At 40.1% G+C, this 24468-nt stretch overlaps 2 protein-coding genes across 3 annotated transcripts in view; one reads left to right on the top strand and one right to left on the bottom strand.

Annotated features, from left to right (window-relative positions):
• Positions 1–971: 971 nt before the first annotated feature.
• pigm (phosphatidylinositol glycan anchor biosynthesis, class M) lies at positions 972–5785 on the top strand. Its single transcript, XM_067578359.1, has 8 exons — positions 972–1361; positions 2893–3066; positions 3222–3342; positions 3423–3666; positions 4415–4518; positions 4685–4839; positions 5028–5129; positions 5465–5785. Exons 1-8 carry the CDS (start codon positions 1191–1193, stop codon positions 5630–5632), a joined length of 1239 nt encoding a protein of 412 aa, XP_067434460.1. The 5' UTR covers positions 972–1190; the 3' UTR covers positions 5633–5785.
• Positions 5786–15509: 9724 nt separating this feature from the next.
• The window catches only part of LOC137172886 (uncharacterized), a 68293-nt gene continuing 59334 nt past the window's right edge, over positions 15510–24468 (bottom strand). For both annotated transcript variants that reach the window (XM_067577470.1, XM_067577471.1), the window contains exons 6-9: positions 23238–23382; positions 22660–22793; positions 21320–21528; positions 15510–18894 (exon numbers count right to left, since the gene is read on the bottom strand). In XM_067577470.1, the coding sequence (XP_067433571.1) occupies positions 17679–18894; positions 21320–21528; positions 22660–22793; positions 23238–23382 (1704 nt within the window). In that variant the 3' untranslated portion in view covers positions 15510–17678. The remainder of the gene's footprint in view (positions 18895–21319; positions 21529–22659; positions 22794–23237; positions 23383–24468) is intronic.

Below are 24468 nucleotides of genomic sequence, written 5' to 3'. Positions count from 1 at the left end.
TATCGTGTGTCACATTTTTTATATTCCCATGTTACATTGTTTGCCTTTCATTGATAATTTGTCAGATCTGATATTTTATCATATCTGGTTCAGCCACTTCTGATAATATGAATACACAACAGTTAGAAGTGTTAATACTACACGGTTGAAGCCTTTCACATATTACTTTTGCTTATCGATTAATGTCTCAGTTTTATTCAAGGAAGAATAAATATATTACAGAAGCCAACACTGGTTGAACACCTGAGGCTGATCCAAGTATGAAGGTGTAATAACTTCAGTAATATGTTGACCAGTGTTGAATTATATTGTAGAAATATTTTGCAGGTAGAAACAGGGGGGAAGAAGTTTGAATTTTACATAGCAGATAACAGGAAAGCAGTGTAATATATGAGTGCTTTGTATACCCTTCCACAAAATGATCACATACAAAATATTCATCTCATGGTTTGCAGAAGATAAGTAAAAAAACAAACTCTGGGCAAGTTCATACAAAGATTTTTAAACAGAAAACTGGTATTAAAAGTTTTTACAGCTTTTGAATTAGAGGAAAATCAAATCAAATCAATCAATGTACTGTTTGAAATATTTTGAAGAAGTTTGGCTTTTTACCTGTAAATTTGCTTTTATGAATATGAAATTTAGCCAATAAAATAAAAAAAAAGAATGATTTTTTTTATGTATAAGACATTAAAATGTGCCTTGTTTGTTTGTTTATATCATGTTCTCAATAAAAAAAAGGAAAAAGGAAATGCACTTCCAGGTGAATGCATGGAATGCCTCTGATTGGCTCTGACCCTGATATACTCACGCCGCATGACTAAATCTAACCAATCTAACCGACGAAGGCAACGAATACTAGCCAATCAGACGCAGAGTAAGGCGGGTCTTCTCAGAATTGGGAAGGACGTACTCTCGCGAGGTTACATCCGTGGGTCAGAGTTAGTTTAAGATTAGGGTTAAAATCTCGCGAGTTTCGTAGCTCCGGCTGCTCCAATCTAACACCAATGAATGTACTTCCAGGTAGCTTCCTTGTTGTCATGTTTGAAATCTGGTTAGTCAAGTTTTCAAAAAAGACATGACAGTAACATTGCCAATTCGGCTAACATATCCCAGCTCAGAGACAGCTAATCAGCTGATTTAGCTCTAAGTGCTGCCTGATAATCTGGTTTTCCCTGCTTGGTTGTTTGATGGAGAGGCTAATATCCAAACTCACAGGGAAACATGTCCTTTTCACGGCTTCCTTCGCTATCCGGCTGGCTTTGGTCGCTTATGGAGACTACCAGGACAGGACCATGGTGGTTAAGTACACTGATATTGACTACCATGTGTTCACAGATGCTGCAAGATTCATTACGAAGGTAACAGCAGTCTCATAACTTGTGTAACTGCAGCCAGATGAAGCTTTTAGGTCCCTGAATATGTCTCCCAATGTGAGTCAACAATGGAAATTACCAGTGGTGGAAAATAAAGTACATTTGCTACACTTAAGTGATAATCATTTGCCATTTTCTGCTGCTTTATACTTCTTCTCCAGTGGGGAAATATTGTACTTTTTACTCCCCTACAGTCATTTAACATCTATAGGTTATTTTTCATATAAAGATTTTTGCATACTAAACATACTTTATAAAATATTTTTCACTGTTCTAAATTAAACTACCCATCATTGTATGAAGCAGTGAAATATGGCTCCACTTCGCCCACCTACAACATGAATGTACTGCTTACATGTCAATAAACATCAATAATAATCCAATAATATAATAATATAGCAATGACTGGAGCCAGTCTGAGTACTTTTACTTTTGATACTTTAAAGACCCCCTCAAGACATGTTTTAAGATGATTTGAATAATAATTTATGTCTGATATAGTTTTTCCACACACACACAAAAAAAATTCAACTAACTATTTAAAAACTACATATCCTCCTCCCTTGTTTTTGGAAAATGCAGAATCTATGAATATGCAAATATTGTTCATTTCAAAAGTTTAATCCCAATTTTTTTCCGACCTCACTGTAAAGTCCATTCTCAGTGTTTGTGCACTGGAAGCTTCAAGTTTCCACATCACATTTGTGTAAGTTGCAACTGTAGTTTTGATGTCACAAATCCTCCTCCTATGTACACGTCTTAAACTCAGATTCAAGGTGAGCACAGAGAAACTTTCCACTTTCAGCAGATGAATGTGAAATCAAACTCTGCACCAACATCATTCTGCACAGTGAAGCTCAAATATTCAGGTGAAGCAATAGTAAGCAAAACACATTTTGAGTGGAGGGGGACTTTTTTTGTTGCTAATGTTTCTGTACTTTTACAGAAATATGTTTTAAATGCAGGACTTAAGTAATTGATTGTGTTTCTGTTGGGGGTTTTGTACAATGATCTGAATATTTCTGCCACTGCTGGAAAATTTGTTTATTGTACAGGCCGTTTCTGCTGTCAAAATCTGTAACCCTATCTGGATGGGGCTGCAATGTTTGAGTCTATCTTACTACAGTTCATATTGGCTTGTAATTTTTCTTCTTCTTCCACTGTCTTTGGGAAGCATACGATAAGAATATTACCAATTCAGACTAGAGTAATAGTTACCGTGCACTTTGTTTCGCCAAATTTTAAAACATGTATGGTATAGCATTTTTGCTAAAGGAGAGTAGAACACAGGATATAGAAAAAAAACAGCTTAACCAAGTAAATCTATATGATTTTATTAATCAGAAATAAATCCCAGAATATCCACGTGCACAAACCTGATCGACAGAAACCCAAATTTAAAAAGTTGCTCATGAGAGTTGCAGTGTATGGCTTAATTTTTTGCTGGATTTCTTATTTAGTTCATTTTCATTTTGATATTACACTCATCATTTCAATGTGGGAAACCTTTGCACAGGGTGAGTCCCCGTACAACAGATCAACCTACCGCTACACCCCTCTTCTAGCCTGGCTACTCACCCCCAACATCTATCTCAGCATGGTGTTTGGCAAGATCCTCTTCGTTGTATGTGATGTGCTGTCAGGACTGCTCATCTACAGAATCCTTTGCCTGCGAGGTCTGGGCTCTGAGGTTCGTATGCAGACACTTTTCATCAAGAAATCTTTGATGAACATCAGACTTTTCAGCATTACATGTTGGTCAGGGGAGTTTAGAGGCTTAGAGGCTTTTTGGAAGTGCACAGTGCAGATTAAATTGTGTTGTTTTTTTTGTGGATTTATGTTTAGACTGCACGTCGGGTTTCTTCTCTGTGGCTCCTCAACCCGCTGCCCATGGGAGTATCTAGCCGAGGGAACGCTGAGTCCATCCTGGCAGCCCTGGTGCTGGGGACGTTACTCTGTATGGAAGGTAAGAGTGTGAGTGTGTGTGTGTGTCTATAAACTAGTGAATATATGCTACATAATATTTGAATACCTTTTTCCCTATAGGCCGGCGTCTGATGTGGGCAGCTATGCTCTATGGCTTGTCAGTCCATATGAAGATCTACCCCATTACATATGTCCTGCCCATTGTTCTGACCCTGCGCACACCAGAGACCAGAGCAGGGCAAGACAAACAGAAGTGGAGGAAGTTCATTGGGTTTTGTGGAAGTTTCCTCAACCGAGAGCTGTTCCTCTTTGCAAGTGTGGCCGGAGGAGTTTTCTGTATCCTCACAGCATTCTTCTATTACATGTGAGATGAACAAGGAAACGACATGCAAGCACACAGTAGTTGATTCCCAATGTCTGAGATTGAGAGTTGACACTGTATTGCAAGTATTAAAGGATAGGTTCTCAAGTTTTCAAGTCTGTGTTAAAACAACAGTCAGGTGCCCATATTAACATTGAAACAGGTTTTTCTTGCTGTAATCATCCCTCCTGTTCAAACCAACCATTAGAAGATCCCTTCATAATGCACTTACAATGTAAGTGATGGGGGACAAAATCCACAGTCCTCCTACTGTGCAAAAATGTATTTAAAAGTTTATATGAACAGGAATGAACAGGAGGAATGATTACAGTGAGCAAAAATGGTTTTTCATGTTAATCTGGACACCTAAATATTGTTTTAAGACAGACCTTTAAGAATTGCAAATAGTGTTTATTAGAGTTAGTATGAGTTGCTAAAAATCAGATGCAATAAATGTTACTTTGAAGATGATTGGCTGTTATTCAGGGAACTTTTAAATCGTCTCATAATGAAACTAAGTACTTCATTAGTATGGATTTTTGAGATGTATTAAAATGATGCTCCCTTTAAGTCTTCTGATGGCATAAAAACATGGAATGAGGTTCTTGAAATATCTCATTTAAGTATTTGGGATTTCTTTAGGAATGAACATAGTAACCACATCCTCCCTTATCTGAACAAATACACTGACTTTTATTGGACATTTTAATGGAAATGTTCAAATCATGTGACTCCTCTCATGTGTCATCAGGTATGGTTGGGAGTTCCTTCACGAGACCTACTTGTACCATCTAACAAGAAGGGACATCAGACACAACTTCTCTCCTTACTTCTATATGCTCTACCTCACTGCAGGTATTCACCATCCAGCTGTGCTTCCCCACCTTTGTTGCATATACAGCTACAGAGCAAAGAGTAGCAAAAAGTGCTAGCTTGATCATTAATGCAGATGGAAGTATATTTGTTATGCTATGCAGCCTTCAAGGTTTTAATTCTTTTATCTTGTCTTTTGTTTGCACAGACAGCAGGTGGAGCCAGTGGCTTGGCCTGGCAGCCTTCTTGCCGCAGCTCATCCTGCTGTTGGTGGCATCATGGGCTTTTCACCGTGACCTGGCCTTCTGCTGTTTCCTGCACACCGCCATCTTTGTTTCTTTCAACAAAGTCTGCACCTCACAGGTATATAAACCATCATCGCATTGTCTTGCAGCTATTATCATCTGAAGTTTAAACTGATGTGAAGAAAAGATCAGGCCAATCTCTCCCCTGACTCTTTATCACTCTCCTGTCTGATGAGCTGTAAAAACAGAGTGTGTGACAGTATTATATTATAGACGTAGCTCACACTGCTTGTTATCCTTTTCCAGTACTTCCTGTGGTACCTGTGTTTACTCCCTCTGGTCATCCCTCGCCTGAGTCTGTCACTAAAACAGGGAGTGGGACTGCTGCTCCTTTGGTTTGCTGGACAGGTGACTCAATTTATCACGTCTTGAGTTATGATTAATTATGACTTCAGATATACATTTTGCTAACAAAATCTCATAACAAAATACCATTATTTATACTGTCTTGAAAATGGTGCATCATAAGTGGTAGATGCATTCCCATCACTTAGAGTGTTGTTTGGTGTCTGTCAGTGGTCTTTTAATTAAAGTTTCCTATATTCAACATATAACTGTGTACTATACCTAACTATATAACAAAATATTATCTGAAATTGTTTTGCTAAAGTTTTTGTTTTCAGTGAAATAACTAAAATGGATCTTATTATGCAGAAATATTTCTATTTTATCTCCACTATCAGGGTATTTGGTTGGGCCCGGCCTACTTCCTGGAGTTTGAAGGCAACAACACCTTCCTGCTGATCTGGCTGGCTGGATTGCTCTTCTTGATCATCAACTGCTTCATCTTGATTCAGGTCATAGCCCATTACAAACCAACACACACTCCAAAGAGGCCGAAGGTTGAGTGATACTCCAGTGATGTGAATGTGGAAGAATTTCTCACTTTGATTAAAGTTTCAGTATTAAAATTTAAAAGTTGTTCCATATTTCAAACCACTAATTTAACTGAGAAGGACGGACTCTGGATGATTGTAGAAAAATAAAGTTTGTATTTTGTTAAATCTCAGTCTTCCTGGCGCTTTACTGGTAATTACTTTCTCATGTAACCTAAATAATTTTAGCACAAAGCAGAGTCATTTTCTGACTTACAAAGCCACTGTTGTATTTTCAGTCAGTTTGAATTAAACCCATTGATTAAATGCTTGCCAAAGCAGATTTTTTCCATTTGCCCATTTGCCGCGAAGGGCAAAATATCTGCTGTAGATCAGAGATCACACAAAGTTCTCCCACATTTTTAACAACCACAGGAACTATGGGCAAAATATTTTATACAGTCTTGAGTTGGCATTGTGACCTCATCAGGATGGGAAACTTTTTCACTCCAGAGGGATAAACAGTCAGATCGTGACCACTTATGTACCTATTGGGAGTTACTGGCTCCACACACCCTCTTCCCCTTCTTACTGCCCTGGCGGTTGCTTATAGTTTGGTATCTCACTTTCATGCTGATGCTCACATCCAACATTTAAACATCTAAACTAAATCATATATTGTTTGTGACCAGTATGAATGTAGGCTGGTCTGCACATTAATCTAAGGAATTGGGAAAGTTAGCTTGGTTTGGGAAGAAATGCTGTGTTCATTGCACTGGCAGATCAAATGCATGTGTTGATGAATCACTGTGAAGAAATGCCAGTTGACTTCAACACTCGCTGATCCAAAGAGATTCTCTTTAATGTGACTCAAGGCACTGATACCCTGGAGCAAAATATGGCATTTATAACTCAAAATGAAAGAAAATTCAGCATGTTTTTAGAATGGTTTAATTGAACACATTTATTTAAGAGGTATGATCCAACAGAAAAACAGTAATGTCAAATGTCTGTCATGGAGACATTTAAATAAGATTAATAGCTTGTGGATTTTTTTCCCCTGTTGTTGCTCATCACAGTCTGTGTCAACAAATGTCTCATCTGTGTTCTGCACGCAAATACTTCTGATGAGTAAGGGGGCAATCTGGCTTTTGGGTATATTTAACTGACACATTTTTACAGCTAGAGTTTGGTTGAAGTTATTGGTCCATTAGTCGACACAATGTAATGAAAACTAAAAACATTCCCTCGCTGTGTAAGTGGAAAACTACTCTATTAAGTATAACATATTTGGTTGCAGTGTGACACTAGTAAACACTGTGTGCTGAGCCCCCTCCTATTCTCTCTCATCACGTACAACTGCAAACCCATCTATGATTCCAACATCATAATCATAATCATCATAATCATCAAATTTGCGGACAACACCATCGTGATAGGTAGGATCACCAACAACAACAAGTCAGCCTACAGAGAAGAGGTCGAGAACCAACAGAGCTGGAGCTGGGACAACAACTTTGTTCTCAACCCAAAGAAAACAAAAGAACTGATATTGGGCTTCAGGAGACTGAAACGTAACAGCCACAATCCCATCAGCATCAATGGTGGGAAGGTGGAGGTAGTTCAGATCTTCAAATACCTTGGAGTCCACATCAGCCAGGATCTGTCATGGTCCATCAACATGACAGTGACAGCCAAGAAAGGTCTTCACAGGCTTCACTTCCTGAGGTGCCTGAAAAAAGCACAACTTCCACAACAGCTGCTGGTCAACTTCTAAAGGTGCACCATAGAGTCCATCATTACATACTACATTACAGCATGGTACTCTGGCTGCACCTCCGAGAACAGGAAGGCCCTCCAGCGCATCATCAAAATGGCTCCGAGGATTATCAGCTCACAGCTTCCAACACTGGAAGAGATCTACAGAACCCGCTGCAGCCGCAAAGCCATGAACATCTGCAGAGACCCGACCCACCCCAGCCACAGCATCTTCACCCTTCTGCTGTCTAGCAAGCACTACAGAGCCCTGTATGTTCGCACAACCAGGCTCAAGAACAGTTTTTATCCCAGTGCTGTAACACTGCTGAACACACAGCACCCACTCCCCCCCAGTGTAACTGAACTGGACCTCAGCGCCATTACACACATTTAAACACTTACACATGTTGATCATGTGCAACTGTTCGTACTGGCACTGTCTGTATTATATCTCAACCACTGTGACTGTTTATTAGTCATCTTACCTCTCCTCAAGTGCAATAATGGAATTATTTATTGACCTGTGACTGGTCCTTTATTTATTTCACCCCCCCTCTTTGACTATAATCTGTTCTGTGCAATATGTCTTCAAGTGCAATAATCTAGTCTATGTAATATTTCTCCAAACTGCCGCACTACTAGCTCCACTTGTCCCCAGTACCAGATATTTGACTTTTTTCTGTGTATATACAGTATTTTGTTCTTATCTATTTTATATTTTTTGTATCTTATCCTGTATAGTGTCTATATTTTTTAGTTTTTTATTCTTAATTAGGCATCTATAGGCTTGCTCCAAACGTCATTTCATTGTGCTTGTACAGTGACAATCAAGTATCTTATCTTGACTGAAACTAGATTTTTATCAGCTGTGTGATTACAGACCAGGACATGATATATCATCCAGATTAAATAATAATTCAATTTCTTTTTTTAACACTTTGAGCTCAGGTGGTCACATAAAGCACACAGTGATTCAACATGTAGCCAGTTCTTATGAAACACTCAGGGTTTTTCCTCTTCTTCTTTCCCAAGAGAAACCCTCTGGCAGACAAGGAGTTAAAAACCGTAGTTCTGTAGCAGTAACCTCCATTTTTCTATGTAAATTATAGCTTGAATGTTCATGCTGTGGGATGTGATGCATATAAGATTTGACTCTTCCTCAGCTGCAGTGTGCAGTTGTGACCAGTAGGTAGAGGCATTCACCAGCAGACGAAGCAGATTTAACATCTGTCCTCTTGTAACCCTCACAGATTAATCAGTCAACTGGAGCATGAACACAACCAAAAACAGTTCTGGCAATGGCTCCCTAATCTCACTGTACTTGCCCCCTAATCTCACATGGAAATTATTAGAGCATTCACTTTAGTCCTGTAGGTTCTGGGCATGTTTGCTGGCCCTGCCCCATGGGATTGATTGTGGGAGTGCATCATAATAATAACTTGCAGGTATGTGAGTGTGGGTGCTTGTGCTTGTGCAAGAAAATTTGAGATACACAGTTGTTAAGGTTAAAGTAATGGCAAGACATTTTTGCACTATCTGTGTCAGCACAAGAGCTTGCCTTCTTGTGTGTTGTGTACGTGTGTGAGTGTGTATGCCTGTGTGTATGAGTCACGGTCAGCTGCAGCTTGCATATCTAGTTTATGAATCACCAGGTTGCACTCAGTAACCTTTCAACTGGCCAGTTGGCTAGTTGCCCCAGGGCACATACATAAACCATTTCATTTCAACACTGCATCCGACCAAATACCATCACATTCAGCAGTTTATTTTTAATGTCTTAGGACTGAAAAATGGCATTCTCCTTTCATCAGAGTTTTTAGAGCCGTATTCCCAACCAGGGATACATGTACTGCAGGAGTTATTTCTGCAGTTTTTGGGGAAGGGTACTTGGAATTGGATTGTGGAGTAGTTTGGCTAATTTGACAAAATAGAAATTATGATTTAATTTAAAAAAGTATATATTGAGTCAACTGTAACACCCGAACACTTCATCATGTTGTGATTGAAAGTGTGTGAAAAGTAATTAACAAGCTGAGAAGTATGAACAGTTGAGTTAAATTAATGGATAAATTGTTAAAATAGATAGAAAAAGCAAGGAATAGATGGTTTGAATAATGTTAGTTAGCTAAAATAGATAAATGGTTCAAACTGTTTAAAACTAATGCATAAATTGTTGAAATTGTTAGCTAATAATAATGGTTAAATGGTTGAAATAATTAGCTAAAACTAATGGATGAATGGTTGAAATAGTAAAAAGTAATGGGTAAATAGTCCAAACAGCTAGCTAAAAGTTTTGAGAAAATGGTGAAAAAGCTAAAGATGAGTGGCAAATAGCTAAATGGATAGCTGTCCAGTTTCCACCACTCCTAGTTGCTAGAGCAACTGCAAACTTGACCAAACTAACAGAAAAATTGATAGTTCACTTGTATGAAACATTTGTTGTTTCAATATCCACTTTCATATACACTCACTGGCCACTTTATTAGGCACACCTGTTCAGCTGCAAATATCTAACCAGCCAGTCACCTGGCAGCAACTCAGTGCATTAAGGAATGTAGACATGGTCAAGACGATCTGCTGAAGTTCAAACCAAGCATCAGAATGGGAAGAAAGGTGACTTAAGTAACTTTGAACATGTCATGGTTGTTTGTGCAGACAGGCTGGTTTGAGTAGTTCAGAAACTGCTGATCTACTGGGATTTTTACGCACAACCATCACCAGGGTTCACAGAGAATGGTCCAAAAAAGAGAAAATGTCCAGTGAGCGGCAGTTCTCTGGGCGAAAATGCCTTTTTGATGGCAGAGGTCCGAGGAGAATGGCTAGACTGGTTCAAGCTGATAGAAAGGCAAAAGTAACTCAAATAACCACTAGTTACAACTTAGGTATGCAGAAAAGCATCTCTGAACACACAACACTTTGAACCTTGAAGCAAATGGGCTACAGCAGCGGAGGACCACACTGGGTGCCACTTCTGTCAGCTAGGAACAGGTAACTGATGCTACAATTTGTATGGGCTCACCAAAATTGGACAATAGAAGATTGGAAAAACATTGCCTGGTCTGATGAGTTTCAACATCTGCTGTGACATACAGATGGTAGGGCCAGAATCTGGCGTAAACAACATGAAAGCATGGATCCATCCTGCCTTATATCAATGGGTCAGGTTGGAGGTGGTTCTATAATGGTATTTTCTTGGCACACTTTGAGCCACTTCGGACCAATTGAGCATCGTTTAAACACCACAACCTACCTCACTATTGTTGCTGACCATGTCCATCCCTTAATGACCACAGTGTACCCATCTTCTAATGGCTACTTCCAGCAGGATAACATGCCATGTCACAAAGCTCAAATCATCTCAAATTGGTTTCTTGAACATGACAATGAGTTCACTGTACTCAAATGGCCTCAACAGTAACCAGATCTCAACCCAATAGAGCACCTTTGGGACGTGGTAGAACGAGAGATTCGCATCATGGATGTGCAGCCAACAAATCTGCAGCAACTGTGTGATGCCATCATGTCATGTCATGGACCAATATCTCTGAGGAATGATTCTAGCACCTTGTTGAATCTATGCCATGAAGAATTAAGGCAGTTTGATGCAAAAGGGGACCAACCCGCTACTAGCAAGGTGTACCTAATAAAGTGGCCGATGAGTGTAATTACCATTAAATAATATACAGTTTAAAATCAAGCCAATTTAACACATTTGGAACATGACAGGTGGTGCCGTTGGAGGGTTACTGTAGTCCATCTCACAGAGCTATGGGGGTTCATCAGATCAGAAAGGTTGGAAACTACTGGTTTAGAGGCACTGACTCAACTGACGAAGGTGAGCAATAAGGCAAGGAGTTCTGTTCAGTGTTCATTAGCTAATTGTAGTCAGGAAGCAAGAAGTGGCAAGGTTGAAGGCTGGGCGGTTGATTGCGTGACTGTCTTCCATATGCTTAGTAGGGTGTGTGTTTATGTGCATGATAATGTGCACGCATATGTACATGCGTGTCTGTGACATACCCTCAAGGATTCGCCTCATTGTCATTGGGGGATATGGGAGAGGAGATGCGGACATTGTTGTGTCTATGTATGCGTTGGTGCATCTGCCTATGTGCATGTGTATTAGCGTGTGTGTGAGAAAGACACAGAGAGTGGGTGTGACCAATTAGGGCAAATGGTGTGCGGAGCAGCAAAGAGTGGGGTATGAACGGTCACGCAACCTTGCATGGTATAGGATTATAGGTCTTGGTCTGCACACACACACACACACACACACTCTCGCCCTCACAGATACAGCTGTCAACAAGCATCAAACACTTTGCTTACACTACACTTGCCCTAAGCGATCACCCCTCTCTCTTGATTGGATGTGCTCTTTTCATTGTTTTCACCCCTTTCCTGAGCTAACTTCTCTTTTCTCACCTCTAGTTTTTGTCTCACTCCACCTCTCTCTGTCTTTGCCATTCTCACCCTTAACCCTCCCTGTACAGGACAAGTGTCATACAGATGGTGTGATGGAAGGTCGCGTGCATGCTGACGAATATTAAACATTTAAACAGCCTCATCCATCCCCCTCCTCTCGTTGTCACATCATCAGTCATGAAACTACAGTGATACAAAGCAAAGTAGTCCTTTGGCGAAGAGAGAGATACTACACACTGTTTCGCGTGAGTTAGTTGTTACTCACTTACGAAGAGAACTGTGCGTGTGTACAGTGTGTAAGTGAGACATGGTTGCATATGTAATTCATGTAATTCATTCATAGAGGTTGATCCCTGTAGTGCTGCAAAAAACGCTCACTTCTCCTTTGCATTGTTCTGACTCATACACTTAGTGGTGTGTGTTGTTAAGTCAAGTTAGCAAAAGAAAAAGTATTCATGTATGTCTTTCTGTGAAAAAAGTTACAAATAAATAAAGATTCCTTCACAGAAATCCCACGTTCCTGTAAAGAGTGTTTTCATCCAGAGCTACAGTATGAAACTGTAATACAGTCAGCTTTCATGGATTATTATCAATCAGAATGAGTTATGAATATCATCTAGCTTTTACTGTTCCTCCTGTACTGTATTTTCCTACTCCTTACCAACTGCCAAGTAATGAACCTCATTAATTTTATGGCAGTTAACCCCACCATGGCGCAACCAGCCTTGCAGTATTGTATGCAAACTCTGCATACGAGAGGAAATCCTTGGAAACTGCTTGTTAAGGTGCAAAAAACTGAATGCAGTGTTTCCTCTCAGGACTTTAACTGGAGGAGGAAGTAGGATCTCAATTTGACAGTACTTGTTTTAAGCCAAGAGGAAGAGACAGATCCATCTGTACAACTGTCAAAGTCTGTATGCGTGTACAAAACTTCAATCTTGACACGCAAATGGCTATTGAACCTATCACACAGAGAAGCAGCTAAATACTCTTCGCCAAAGGAATAAACATGGTCAATAGGAAGTGTAGTTTCAAATAGAGAAATACCAGCTTTGAGGACATCAATCATTTAACCATCGTCAGTTTTGTTTACAGGACTTATCAAAGTTAATTTGACAATGATATATTGATACATAGTTCCACATATTGAGTGTGGTCCTTAAGGCAGGATACAGTAAGTGAACCTAATAAATACACTGTTTTTGCAGAGTAAAATTACAACACTTCATTGGATTAACATCTACTAGAAACTGTTTAGCTACAGAAGTTATTTTTCAAATTTCAGTCTATAATTTAATTTTTTTGGAAGTTTTAAGCATTGTATTTCTGCTGCTTCATATATTAAATAATATAATAATAAAATTAATCAAACACACCAATCCTTTCAAAAAAAGTTCAGAGAGGGATTAGATCATTAGATGAGTCAGAACAATGCAAAGGAGAAGTGAGCGTGAGGCATTAGGATGGCTGTGGAATCAGTAGGATGGGCTTGTTCCTTCAAACTGGAGAATATAAGTGAGAAATCAACCACTATAGAGGTAATGGTCATCTAGGATCAGGAGGTGATGTTTTCACAGTACAGTTGTAGAAAATCTGAATTCTTAAGGCTGCTTATCCTCATATAAAAAATATGTTTGATGTTTGACATTTACTAGGTCACCAAAGGTTTTTCTTATCTCAAGAACATTTTAGCAGCAGAAAACTGGTGAAGCGAGTTGTGCTGAAGTACTTAAGCAAGACCTCGAGTCACTACTGGCTACAGAGGTACTGAGCTCTGATGTCCCGGTAGATGTCAGAGGTCCAGCTCAACTGTACATGGCTGTAAACAATAGATGAGGGAGACAAACTTGACTGCACATTTGCAATGATGAATAACATCATCACTTCCTATTGCGCCAATAACATGCGCATATATCAGTGTCTTTCTCTGGCTCTACGTATACCTACCAGTTTCCCACACAACTGCCTTCAGTCCCAGGGTGTCATATGACCTGTGTAAATAGCTGTTCTGTGCTGTAAATTCAAATATGTCTCTAATAAAATAATTATAGTTTGCATGTCTGTGTAACTGTTAGTTGCCCACTGTTTGAAAAACTGCATTTGTTCTATTCTTATTTCTATATCATGGGCTCTATCATCTGCAACCTCGTGACATGGAAGTTTCTATTGATCTAATTTACATATAATAGAATTAGATGGCTTGCTGATGGAAACCTAAACTTTAAAAATTGAGAACATTTGTATTTCATGTTGAAGTTGTATGAGCTGACCCAACCACAATGAAGATCTGCATACAGCACAGCCCACACCAAAAACAGTGACAGTGGTTTAATGCAATATATGAGTCTGCATAGACCTTTTTATGGTGTAGAAAATTATCTTTTTAGATCCTAAGTTTGGCCTCAGATCCACTATAATCCACGGTATGGATGGGGTGATTATTAAATGCTCAATCAAATGCAAATGATACATAAAGCTAAAACTAGTCTATTCTTAATGCTACTGCTTCAGCTTATGTATTATTCATCATGACGAATGATGTTTTGTACAATCAGACACAAAACAGAGCTGTCATCTAGGATCTGCTCTTAACAAAGACCCCTCTGGAGCTCTCTTAAATTTAAGTCAAAAGACGTTTGACAAGTAGGTTTTATTCTTAAGTTTGTGAGTAGGAGTAAAAATGATGGATTTTTACTTTGATCTCTCGCTTGACTCCAAAATTGTACTTTTAGCAGAACGGGTCCTCATTCTTATTGTCACAATGCAACTTTTATATAACAGATTTTTGGATAAGGTTTGAAAAATGCTATGAACTGTACATCCAAACTGTCATTTTAAAATTGCCCCACTGCAGAGTGAGGAACACTAGATAAAGAAGACCCATCATATTACCAGTGAATGTTCAAGGATTATTAAAAACCTGATGTGCTAAGTGAAAACAATTAACTACCAAGCGGGACAGAAATCCAGCTCTACAGGGGATCCCGAGGAACAGGACTCAACCACAACTTTTAGGTTACACCTCTTTCTCCTCCTGTCCCCTGCCTCTTTTCTCAACCCTCTACCTCTCTGCGGACGCCAACATTCCCCTGGCTCTAGCTCTTGTCCCAGACAGTGGTGAGAGACGGTGTTAAGTTTCATAGATCGTGTGAAGGAGCTGTCATGCCAGCTTTACAGCACATTAATCATACAGGCAATGTGGCTAGAGATACTCTGTATCCTGTTCTGCTGAGTATTTATTATTAATAGAGACACAAATCTGAAGGATGAGACTGCATTTGGTATACGTAAAAAATTCAGAAGCTACTAAAGAGACAAGAGCGTAAATGAACAACTGAATTTATCCACTTTTCATTCTGGAAACCATTGAGTTAGTAGAATGACCATTGTACATTATTTCAGTGACTTGGTGTATCTAATATACTTAAATGCTATGACAAAGTCCTTTGAACATTATACTAAGCTTATTTTGGAGGAACACAACATCTGCTTTGGTCAGGTTGCTTTCACTCATTTATTGCACATTTTAAATGATTAATAGAAATTGCAGCTGTGTGATGTTCATATTCTAAGTAACTAATCACCTGTCTGTAATCTGGCTACTACAGGCATGGTTCATTTTGTGATAGATGTTGATATGCTACTAATTCACCAAGCTGGCAGTAATTTGCTGCCTTGTTTCTTATCTGTCTAATGGCAAAAGACACAACACAACGCCCAGATTTTCCATATAAAGAAAAGTCTTTTAATAGTTAAGTCCCATTTGCAAAAAACACGTAGAAACATTGGAAGACACCGCATATGTACATGTGTTTGCTACCTTGCAGCTACCTCCTCCATGAGACAAGTATGACAGTCTTTTTTAACAATTATCAAAAAGATAGCAAGGAAAAAAGCCATATTGATTTACCTTAGTGAAAGAGAAAAGCCTTCAAAACTGTAGTTTTTAAATTATACACTTTTGCCTCTTACAATAAATACGAATTATCAAACATTTATTGAAATGAACACACACAAAGAGAAAAAGAAAAATTCAAAACAGTGACACCATGTACAGTTGTGCGTGTTGACTCAAATAACCTGTCTGGGTAGGCTGAACTTCAACTGAACTACTCCCAGTAGTGCAATTTAGAAACTACTGTACTACAGTAGCTTCACAGAACTGAGACTCTGACATTGAATCAATTTGGTGCTTTTAATTCATTTGTGCAAAATTACTGATTGTGAAGATGATGTCCGATGTTTTCTGGCTGAAAAGACAACATGAAAAGTGTATATTCATTTCAAAGGAAATGTGTCATTTCTGCAGTGAGATAGGCTGCATGGAGTTGAAATGCGGCTCTCGCCATAAACACTGTACAAACTGTACAACATTAGCTTTGACATAAAATGACATGATAATATAAATTAATATTGTTTGTACTTTCAACAGGAGTTTCATGACTTAAGATGATTAAATTATTGTGCGTATTGAAAGAAAAATCTAAATCGAACCTCATTAACAATACAATGCTGCATTTTCCTTCAATTCAAACTAACACTTCTGTCTTTTCCAAACAAACTTGAACTGATCATCTACTCATTTAACCCTGTGCAGAACGGTTCTCTAGGCCCTGCAATTTAAAGGACAGTTCTAGTGTGATTTGATTGGAGTTGTTTACATTTTTCATGTCAACTTAATGCAGTTAAATGTTAATTCTGACTTATTTTTAAATTGCTATTATCATCCTTATGCTTAATTAGGCTGTTTCTTGACCATACACTTGAATAAACAAATACTATGTAACAGCTTTGGCTATACCAATAGTTTTACATGTTTTGGTCCATTAACTACAAATTGCATATACTAACATTACTAACATTAAGTTTTTCAGAGGGTTATGTGGTAGGAATCATTTCCAAAATGGTTCTTCGTGGTGTGCTCAAGGATGATTTCACCCAAACATTGACTACTGAAAAGCATTACATTGATAAGCTGTGCTGTTGGAAAATCCAATTCAGAGCATAAACACAAAGCAAACATGGATGTTGTGAAAATGATCATTTGAATTTGGTTGTGTTATGCATTAAAAAATGTTTTTCAGCAGCTGCTCAATGTTATAAATCAGAGTGTCCTTGAATGCACAAATGAGTATTTTCCAATCAGACCCTGGTTGTAAACTTATCTTCCAATAGTTATTAACATTTTTACAGCAGTTTCAAGTCTCTGCAAGTTGATTTAACATGATGTTAAAATGCATTAATGGAACCAGTAGTTTCCATTCACACATTGCTGGAGGCGGTGATGAAAAAGGTAGTTAAAAGCGCTAAAACATGCAAAACAAGTAAGGTCCTTTAAATCTTCAATGCAGATTATTCTTTAAATTGTTATCACTGACTCTGTTTTTATAATCAGCCGTCTCACTTGAATGAACCCAGGTGGTAGGTGTAAGTCATCTGCTATGGACAAAGTTCAAGAAAAAGTCTCTCTTTTTTTTTTTTTTTTACAGCAAAATCTTTGTTCCTCCCACAAAAGCCAGGTGTGCACAACACATACATCAAAACAAAACTGTGTTCCTAGACATTATTTGTCTCATTGTCACTAAATCCAAAAGTGCTTGGAACCAACTACAAAATGTATTCCTTAAAAACAAAATCATCAAAGTATTATTTTTGATTGTCACAACACTAATACTAGAACCTGAGCCTCTTTTGTGACCTCTTCGTCAAATTGAAGAAGTACTTTAAATGTTGACATCCTGGGAATCCTCGTTATGAAGACTGTCCTATTGTAATGCTGGTGCATGTTTATGAAAATGATAATAATACAAAGTACTATAATGCACACCGATTGTTGTGTGTTTGTGTGTGTGTGTGTGTATGGGGGGGTAGTTTATCTGCGGCACAGGTAATGCCCCAATCACTCTTACGGCATATAAATGTAAGGACTGGATTTGTGGTGCCCAGTGCTCATCACACACGGCATAACGTTCCTTGGACCAACCATCATTGACTGGCTCATGTCGTGACCACTCTCAGACCACGGTGGGGAGTCCATGGGCTCCCGCTTGATCGAATGGATCAGGCCATGACCTTTGAACTCATAGGTGCCATGCTTGTTGTAGTCCTGGTGCATATAGGCCTTGTGAGGCTCCTGTGGATAGACGTGCGAGTCCATGAGGTTGACAGATTGGTTGCTGCATAGAGAGTCTGAGTGAGAGAGTCTCTGAGGACTAAACTGGCTGTTGTTGGGGTTACTGCCCAAGTCTTTGTCACACTTTAACAGACGTCCGCCGTTGTGTCCGCCGTTGTGTCCGCCGTTGTGTCCGCCGTTGTGTCCGCCATTGTGTCCGCCGTTGTGTCCGCCGTTGTGTCCGCTGTTGACTGCATAGTTCTGATAGTTGCCGTTGTTGTATGGTGGGCTGATGCCTGCTTTCCCCCGCTGACAGGGCGAGTACTGCGGATCATAATATTCGGGCTCTGATTTGAGTTGGAGGCCAGAGTTCTGGTCATATACCCCGTTACCATAGCGACGGTCCATGGCCTCTGGGTCACGGCAACCCCAGGGTCGCCCATAGGCATCACAGCCATTCTCTGAGTCCGAGTCGTGCTCCACCTTGATGGATGGCATCTCGGGCATCAGGTGGCCGTCGTAGCACTCGCCGTAGCCATTCTCGCTCTTCACCAGGTCCACACAGTAGGCATCTGGGTCCGAGGGAATCTGGAGGCTTCCGTAGAGCTTAGAGACAAACACCTCACCATTTCTGCCGCTGTGGCAGCTGGGGGAAAGGCGGTATGGTTTCCCATATTGCCCGGCCTTGTTCAGACGGTTAGACGGGATGTAGCCGACACCCTGGCCACCTCTGAGGGGCCCTGAGCTCGGTCGCATAGGCCAGCCACTTCCCAGGCCTGGGCTGAGACCTTTATGGGGATCCATGGAGGACTTGCAGTAGTTGAGAGGCTCCTCCTGGCTGTAGTAACCATCAGGGCGGTACTTGAGGTTGTCTTTGGAGAGTGGGGTCCAGGGAGTGTGGTGACCTCGTTGGTTACTGCCAGGGATGGGGCACGAGAGGAGGAGAGGGTCTGCAACGTCACCCATTCCTCCACTCAAGGAGTGCCTGCGGAGGTGTTCTCCTCGCTCACTATGAGAGAGAGGGAGGGTATGAAAAATGGGGTGGGGTGGGGAGGAGAATGGGATCATAGAAAAAGAAGAATGAGATCATTAGTCACGAAACAAGACAACACTCAAAGAAAGAAGAGGTGGTCTCCTAAAATATCACTGGTCCACCCAGATATCCATGGAATATCCACAAACAATGTTTTTTCTACTGATTGATGAATGACTCAAAGCACAAATATCTAGGTTTGGTTCACTTTAGTTCATGAGAGAATCATTCCAGAAGTGACTCATCTTTTCCAGGATTTGTCTTATTCGAAAATTGAGAACAGAGTCAACATCCAGAACGCAAAGATCAATTACGGCCAAGTTTATAGACTAATGCAGTACAATGCAGTAGATCTTCATTTATTCTAAAAACACTGTAGCACAGTAGCTAAAGGCAAATGTATTTCAGCCTTTGGTTATTTTTAGTGACTAACACTTCAATTCACGATGTCCTCATTTGGGATGATTCATTAACCATTGAACATTTTGCACTGTGACCAATCAATGGAAAGTGCTAACACATTGAATTATGTTGATTAAGGTGGAAGCCATTAATAAGGAAAGGGCTGAAGATTATGTAGACTGTACTTTACAAACTTACAAAATATTGTGAACAATAAAAGGAATCAATTTTCACTAACTGGGTTAAATATAATCAATTGGCCTTCTGTACACCAAAAAATGTGGGATATCCCAAGTGTTTAATTAACTTTGTTAGTAATGAGAAAGCCGTCTGTGGCATCTGCATTTTAGAAAAAACTGCTGTCTGAAGAACATTTTGAAAACTGCACAACCATATTTTTCTGCAATATGACTGAACCTTTTGCTGAGGTAATCTAGTTTAGCCTGTTATTTATTCACAAATGCATTTTAACTCTAATGGCATAATGCCCTTATGAAAAAAAAGGCCATTTTAAGCAAGTCATTTTAAACTTGGTTATAGTGGCAAGTTTGATTTCAAAACATGTTTTTCACCATAACAACAGCCATCTTTCTCCACTTTGCTTCTCTCTGCTTTCTCGACTGGATCGTTACACTCTATAATGATTAGAAAAGATAATAACAGCTGAGGTTATGGAGTAGAATCAGAGCTCTGGAAGTGAGTATATTTAAACTACTGTATGTTTTATAGCTTTATCTGTGCTCAGTAAAATCACTCCTTGTTCCATATCAGCATCAAGGTGAGGCCTTTTATAATGCAAAAGCTGCACAGGTGGAGAAACTAAACAGTAATATGTATGGTAGTAATTTTTTATCTATCAACAGCATTACATACTGTATATTTAAATACACACATTTTCAAGTATTGCCTATTGCAGTTTACCTAAAGATGGACCTCATAGCTAACCTGCGGTACTTTCTCTTCCAATCAGATGCCATGTATATTGTATAAGGCAGTTTTCTCATGAAGATTTAACCTCAACTCTTAACAAACTTCATGGCTCCCAGTCTAACCAGCTTAGCTGGAGTGCACTTACAAGAAATTGGTATTTTGTTAAAGAAACTAACATCATCCATGTTGCCCTGGATGATGTTGAAAAAGGATGAATAGCAGAGAGGGTGGTAGGGCTCTGCTTACACTGACTAAAGCTCAACTCTTGGCCTCTCAGTCTTGCAAAGTTGTTAATGATGCATGAAGCTCAGAGGGCCTTATCCAAGCTGAGGCATGTATTTGCTCCTAATTGGCCACAGGTAAGGCATCCAGCGCTCAGTTGGTTCGGTGTCAGAGCCTGCTGGGTGAGAAAAGGGCTTATGTTTGTGTTGGTAACTGGGTTTCAGGGTAAACGCTTGTGTGCTCATGAAGCTGTTGCTTGGCAATAAGCAGGTATCTCTACAATAACCTCATAAATCAGTAAAAAACACATGAGGACTAATGCTGATGTAACTTTTCAGCACTCCAACAGTTTTGAATGAGTTTCTTGTACTCTTGCCTTATGGATTTTAGTCAAGGCAGTTATCACGTGGTATTTTTACACGTACTATATATCCAATAGCAAAGTAAACATGTCATCCTTTATGAGTTATGAGGGCTGACCAGTGACAACGTGCATCATAACTCCAAGCTTCAACAGATCTGGACTGATGATGCAGCGGCTGTGGCATTTCAAGGTTTGAAATTTTGACCTTTACTTCTAGCTCCCCCATCAGGCACATTGGTGTAGCTTTCCAGAGGCCATAACAAGGTGCCAAAATGCATCAAGTCTCACGTTTCGTCAAATTGACCAGTGGTGTCCGAGACGTCAAATTTGTGTTAAAAGGCATGACCTTTAATTATAGCACCCCCATTAAGACAATCAGTGGATTTACACATGAACACAGTGTGAAGATACAGTACATCATCCCTCCAGCTTTAGTTAAGTTGGAAGGATGTTGCTCATGTATGAGGTTTCACTCCTTCTTACCCATGCTCCAGTGCAGAGATAACACCTCCTCCGCCAGTCTTGTTCTTTCCCCGCATTAACATGTTCTTCATTTTCATCTCAGTAATGGAGGGCAGTAGGAGGGGTACAGCTATGCAGAATAGAGCCAGCTGGGGAGGCAGTAGAGCCCCGGAGGCTGACTTCTTTTTCTGCCCGTGGAGGAACTTCAACCGACCCTGGAACTGCATGGTCTGGGACAGAAGAGAAGATGAATTTACTGATTTGAACATCAGAGTATCCAATGGTCTTTAAAAGTCTGACCTGTGTCCTCTCCTAGATTAAAATGTATGATTAATGCTTTTTTAAACTCATATGGGCTTCATGTCCCTTGAAAATTAATATCTACCTCTTCTTTTTTGCGATGATAATCTTTAAACTGGTTATCAGTTTGATTCCAGGAAACATTAGAATGCGATAACCTTTTACTTCTTGAAACATACTGTACTGTAGATACATTGTGTCTTCATGTAATGTTAGTAAAAATAAATATACAGTAGATACTGCACGCATTAGTATTTAAACAAGACTAAAAGTCTATAGCCATGCAAGCAGCTCTCCAAAGCTGTACTCAGGCACTGATGTTGGCTAAAAGCTAACATTTTCCAATTAGCGCTAAGCACAAAGTACAGCTGAGGTTGACAGGAATGGCATTAGTTGGTGAGATATTTCAGTCTGGACCAAAGTGGTCCAAAGAGCGGATACAGTGGCTAAAAGCACTAGCAGTTATATGCAATAAAGCAATTAATCTTATTCTTTTAATAGGGAATGAAGCTCCTCTGGCTGTCTGAAAGAGGATCATACATAATATTACAATTTTTGTGTCTTTGCCGCAATTATGTTGACTGATGAGGAACGCATATTACCAACATTCACTCACTACTTGGCTACAAGTGCTTCCACCAGTACATGTCAGGAAATTGCCATCTAGAATTTCTGTTGTGCGGCCAACGTCAGTGCAACCAGAGTGGACTTGGTGACAGTGAACTCTACTGACCCTGACAAAACGGTCCAAACCCTTATTCTTGTTCCTCTGTCATCAGGCCTCTAGCTTTTCCACTGCTGTTCTCCAAACCACTCAAGTCACAGCCGTGAGGGATGAACCGGGCTCATATTATGCTGCCCTGTCCAGGCACCCAATTACCTTATAATAACTTGCAATACAACTATAAATAACTGTACACACTACGATTAAAAATGTAGTTTTACTACAGCATGAGGGGCCATATTAATTTTATAGGCCTGCGAGTGGGCAACACTTTCTCATTTTTTATTGCATATTCTGCACTTTTATGAAGTTCCTGTTCAGTTCAGCCACCACTCACCAAGAATCCAGAGGTGCTGTCCAAGAGGCATCGGACTCTGGCTATGAAACATCTGTTGAGAAAGCAGGAGAGGTCAGCAGGAATTCCCCCTGCCTCCGGTGAATGGAACAGGCTGCTCACTACAAAGTCCTCACCTGAAAAAGAGACATAGAGGAGAAGAATAATAATTCAAATTTGTATAGCAATTTGTATGACAAACCTATAAAGTGCTTCAGAGTCAGGAAAAAGGATCCAATCAGTTATTTTGTAAGTAAGTGATCTGAGGCAATAAAATGAAACATATTATGTTAGTTTTCAAAGATACTGTAATACTGGTAGGTAACCTAACTCATAGGTTGAACTGACATTCAAAGAAGCAATCTGAGAGTTTATTCTGATTTTAATGCTCACAAAAGAAACCCCTTTAATTTTCAAATTAACATTCGTCTTGTTTGAAGGTTGATGACATACTGTACTGTAGATTTGGCTCAACCCCAAAATTAAATTAAAGAAGACAATGGAAAATATGACAAAGAAGGTCACCATATGTACAGTTTGCTCAAGAGTATTGTTCCCGCCCTTCCCAGCAAGCTACCCACCAGCCCCTGCAGCTATCTGGTTATCCTGGTGTGCTGACGTCCCCTGGTGCTGTGGAGGACACATGGCCCAGTGGAGCTGGCGTCTGAACTCCTGACGGTCGTCTATGTGGATGTAGTCAAACACATTCTGGTGCATCACATCAGTCTGTGGGGAAAATTGAGTACAGTTTGTTAAGTAAATGTACTGAATAATACATTTAATCAAGAAAACATTTCTAGTTTTATCACGTCATCTCCTGAAAGTCTTAAAGACACATGGGATTACGTGTTCACAGCACCATCATTGGACTGACTCTGAGCCGGTATGTTTTGCTGCTCAGTGCCATCAGTGCAGCTGGTAGCTGCTGTTTGAAGAGGGGGGGAATTCCTGTCATTGCAGCTCAGATACACTCAGTCTGCCTCAGGATTCACAGGGAGCGTGCTAACTTCCCCCCCATCACACACACAAGTGCCATACTGTACTAACAAAGTCAATGGAAGTCACAGAAACATACATGCACACTTACGCCTGCTCATACACACATGCAGGAGCATATACCCACTACAGTTAGAGTCCAAGGGCAGCTGCAGGGCCAGTGAGGGCAGCTGTGTTTGTCAAACATCGCGTGACACCGCTCCCGAACAGCAGTCCAGCCCAGCTTACCCTCCCCATCCATCCACACACATACACACACACAGCGAGTGAGTCGGGTTCCAGCCCACTCTCGTCATGCCTCTCTCTCTTTTCCAGCAATAGCTTTGCTTTCTGTCATTCCATGACAGATTCCTCACTAAAATGTTCAACCTTCTCCTCTTCCCTCTCTCCCTCCTCCCTGTACTCTCTCCATAATTTCCACACTGGTGGCACGCGAGGGCTTTTGATCGCCTGCCTCTGAAAACACAATCTGTTCCCACCGTCTTCGACGAGCGCTTCGTCCTGTGGTTTGGTTCCCTACCGGCAGTCAGGCAGACAGACGGATCGAGTGACTATTGTTTATGTTTCTCGTAAAAAACAGAGAGAGGAAAAGAAGAGGGAAAAAAATGGAGAATAAGTGATATTTTCGCTGACCTTCAAAGGCTAACTGCCCCAGTAACAAATGGGATCAAAGGCCAGTGGAGGTTTTCTGCTCTTCTCCAGGGCTTTCTTGTGGTGCTACTTAGCAAAGCGTTCTCTTTTCTTTTTTCTTCCCTGTGGTATATTAGGGATAAGTGTCCCTCTGACTGCAATTGTGGAGTCAGAATTACGTGACTT

Source organism: Thunnus thynnus, chromosome 21 (assembly GCF_963924715.1).
Source record: "Thunnus thynnus chromosome 21, fThuThy2.1, whole genome shotgun sequence".
Classification (NCBI taxonomy): domain Eukaryota; kingdom Metazoa; phylum Chordata; class Actinopteri; order Scombriformes; family Scombridae; genus Thunnus; species Thunnus thynnus.
The sequence above is the reverse complement of the archived record's forward strand: the minus strand, read 5'-3'. Positions and strand labels throughout refer to the sequence as shown.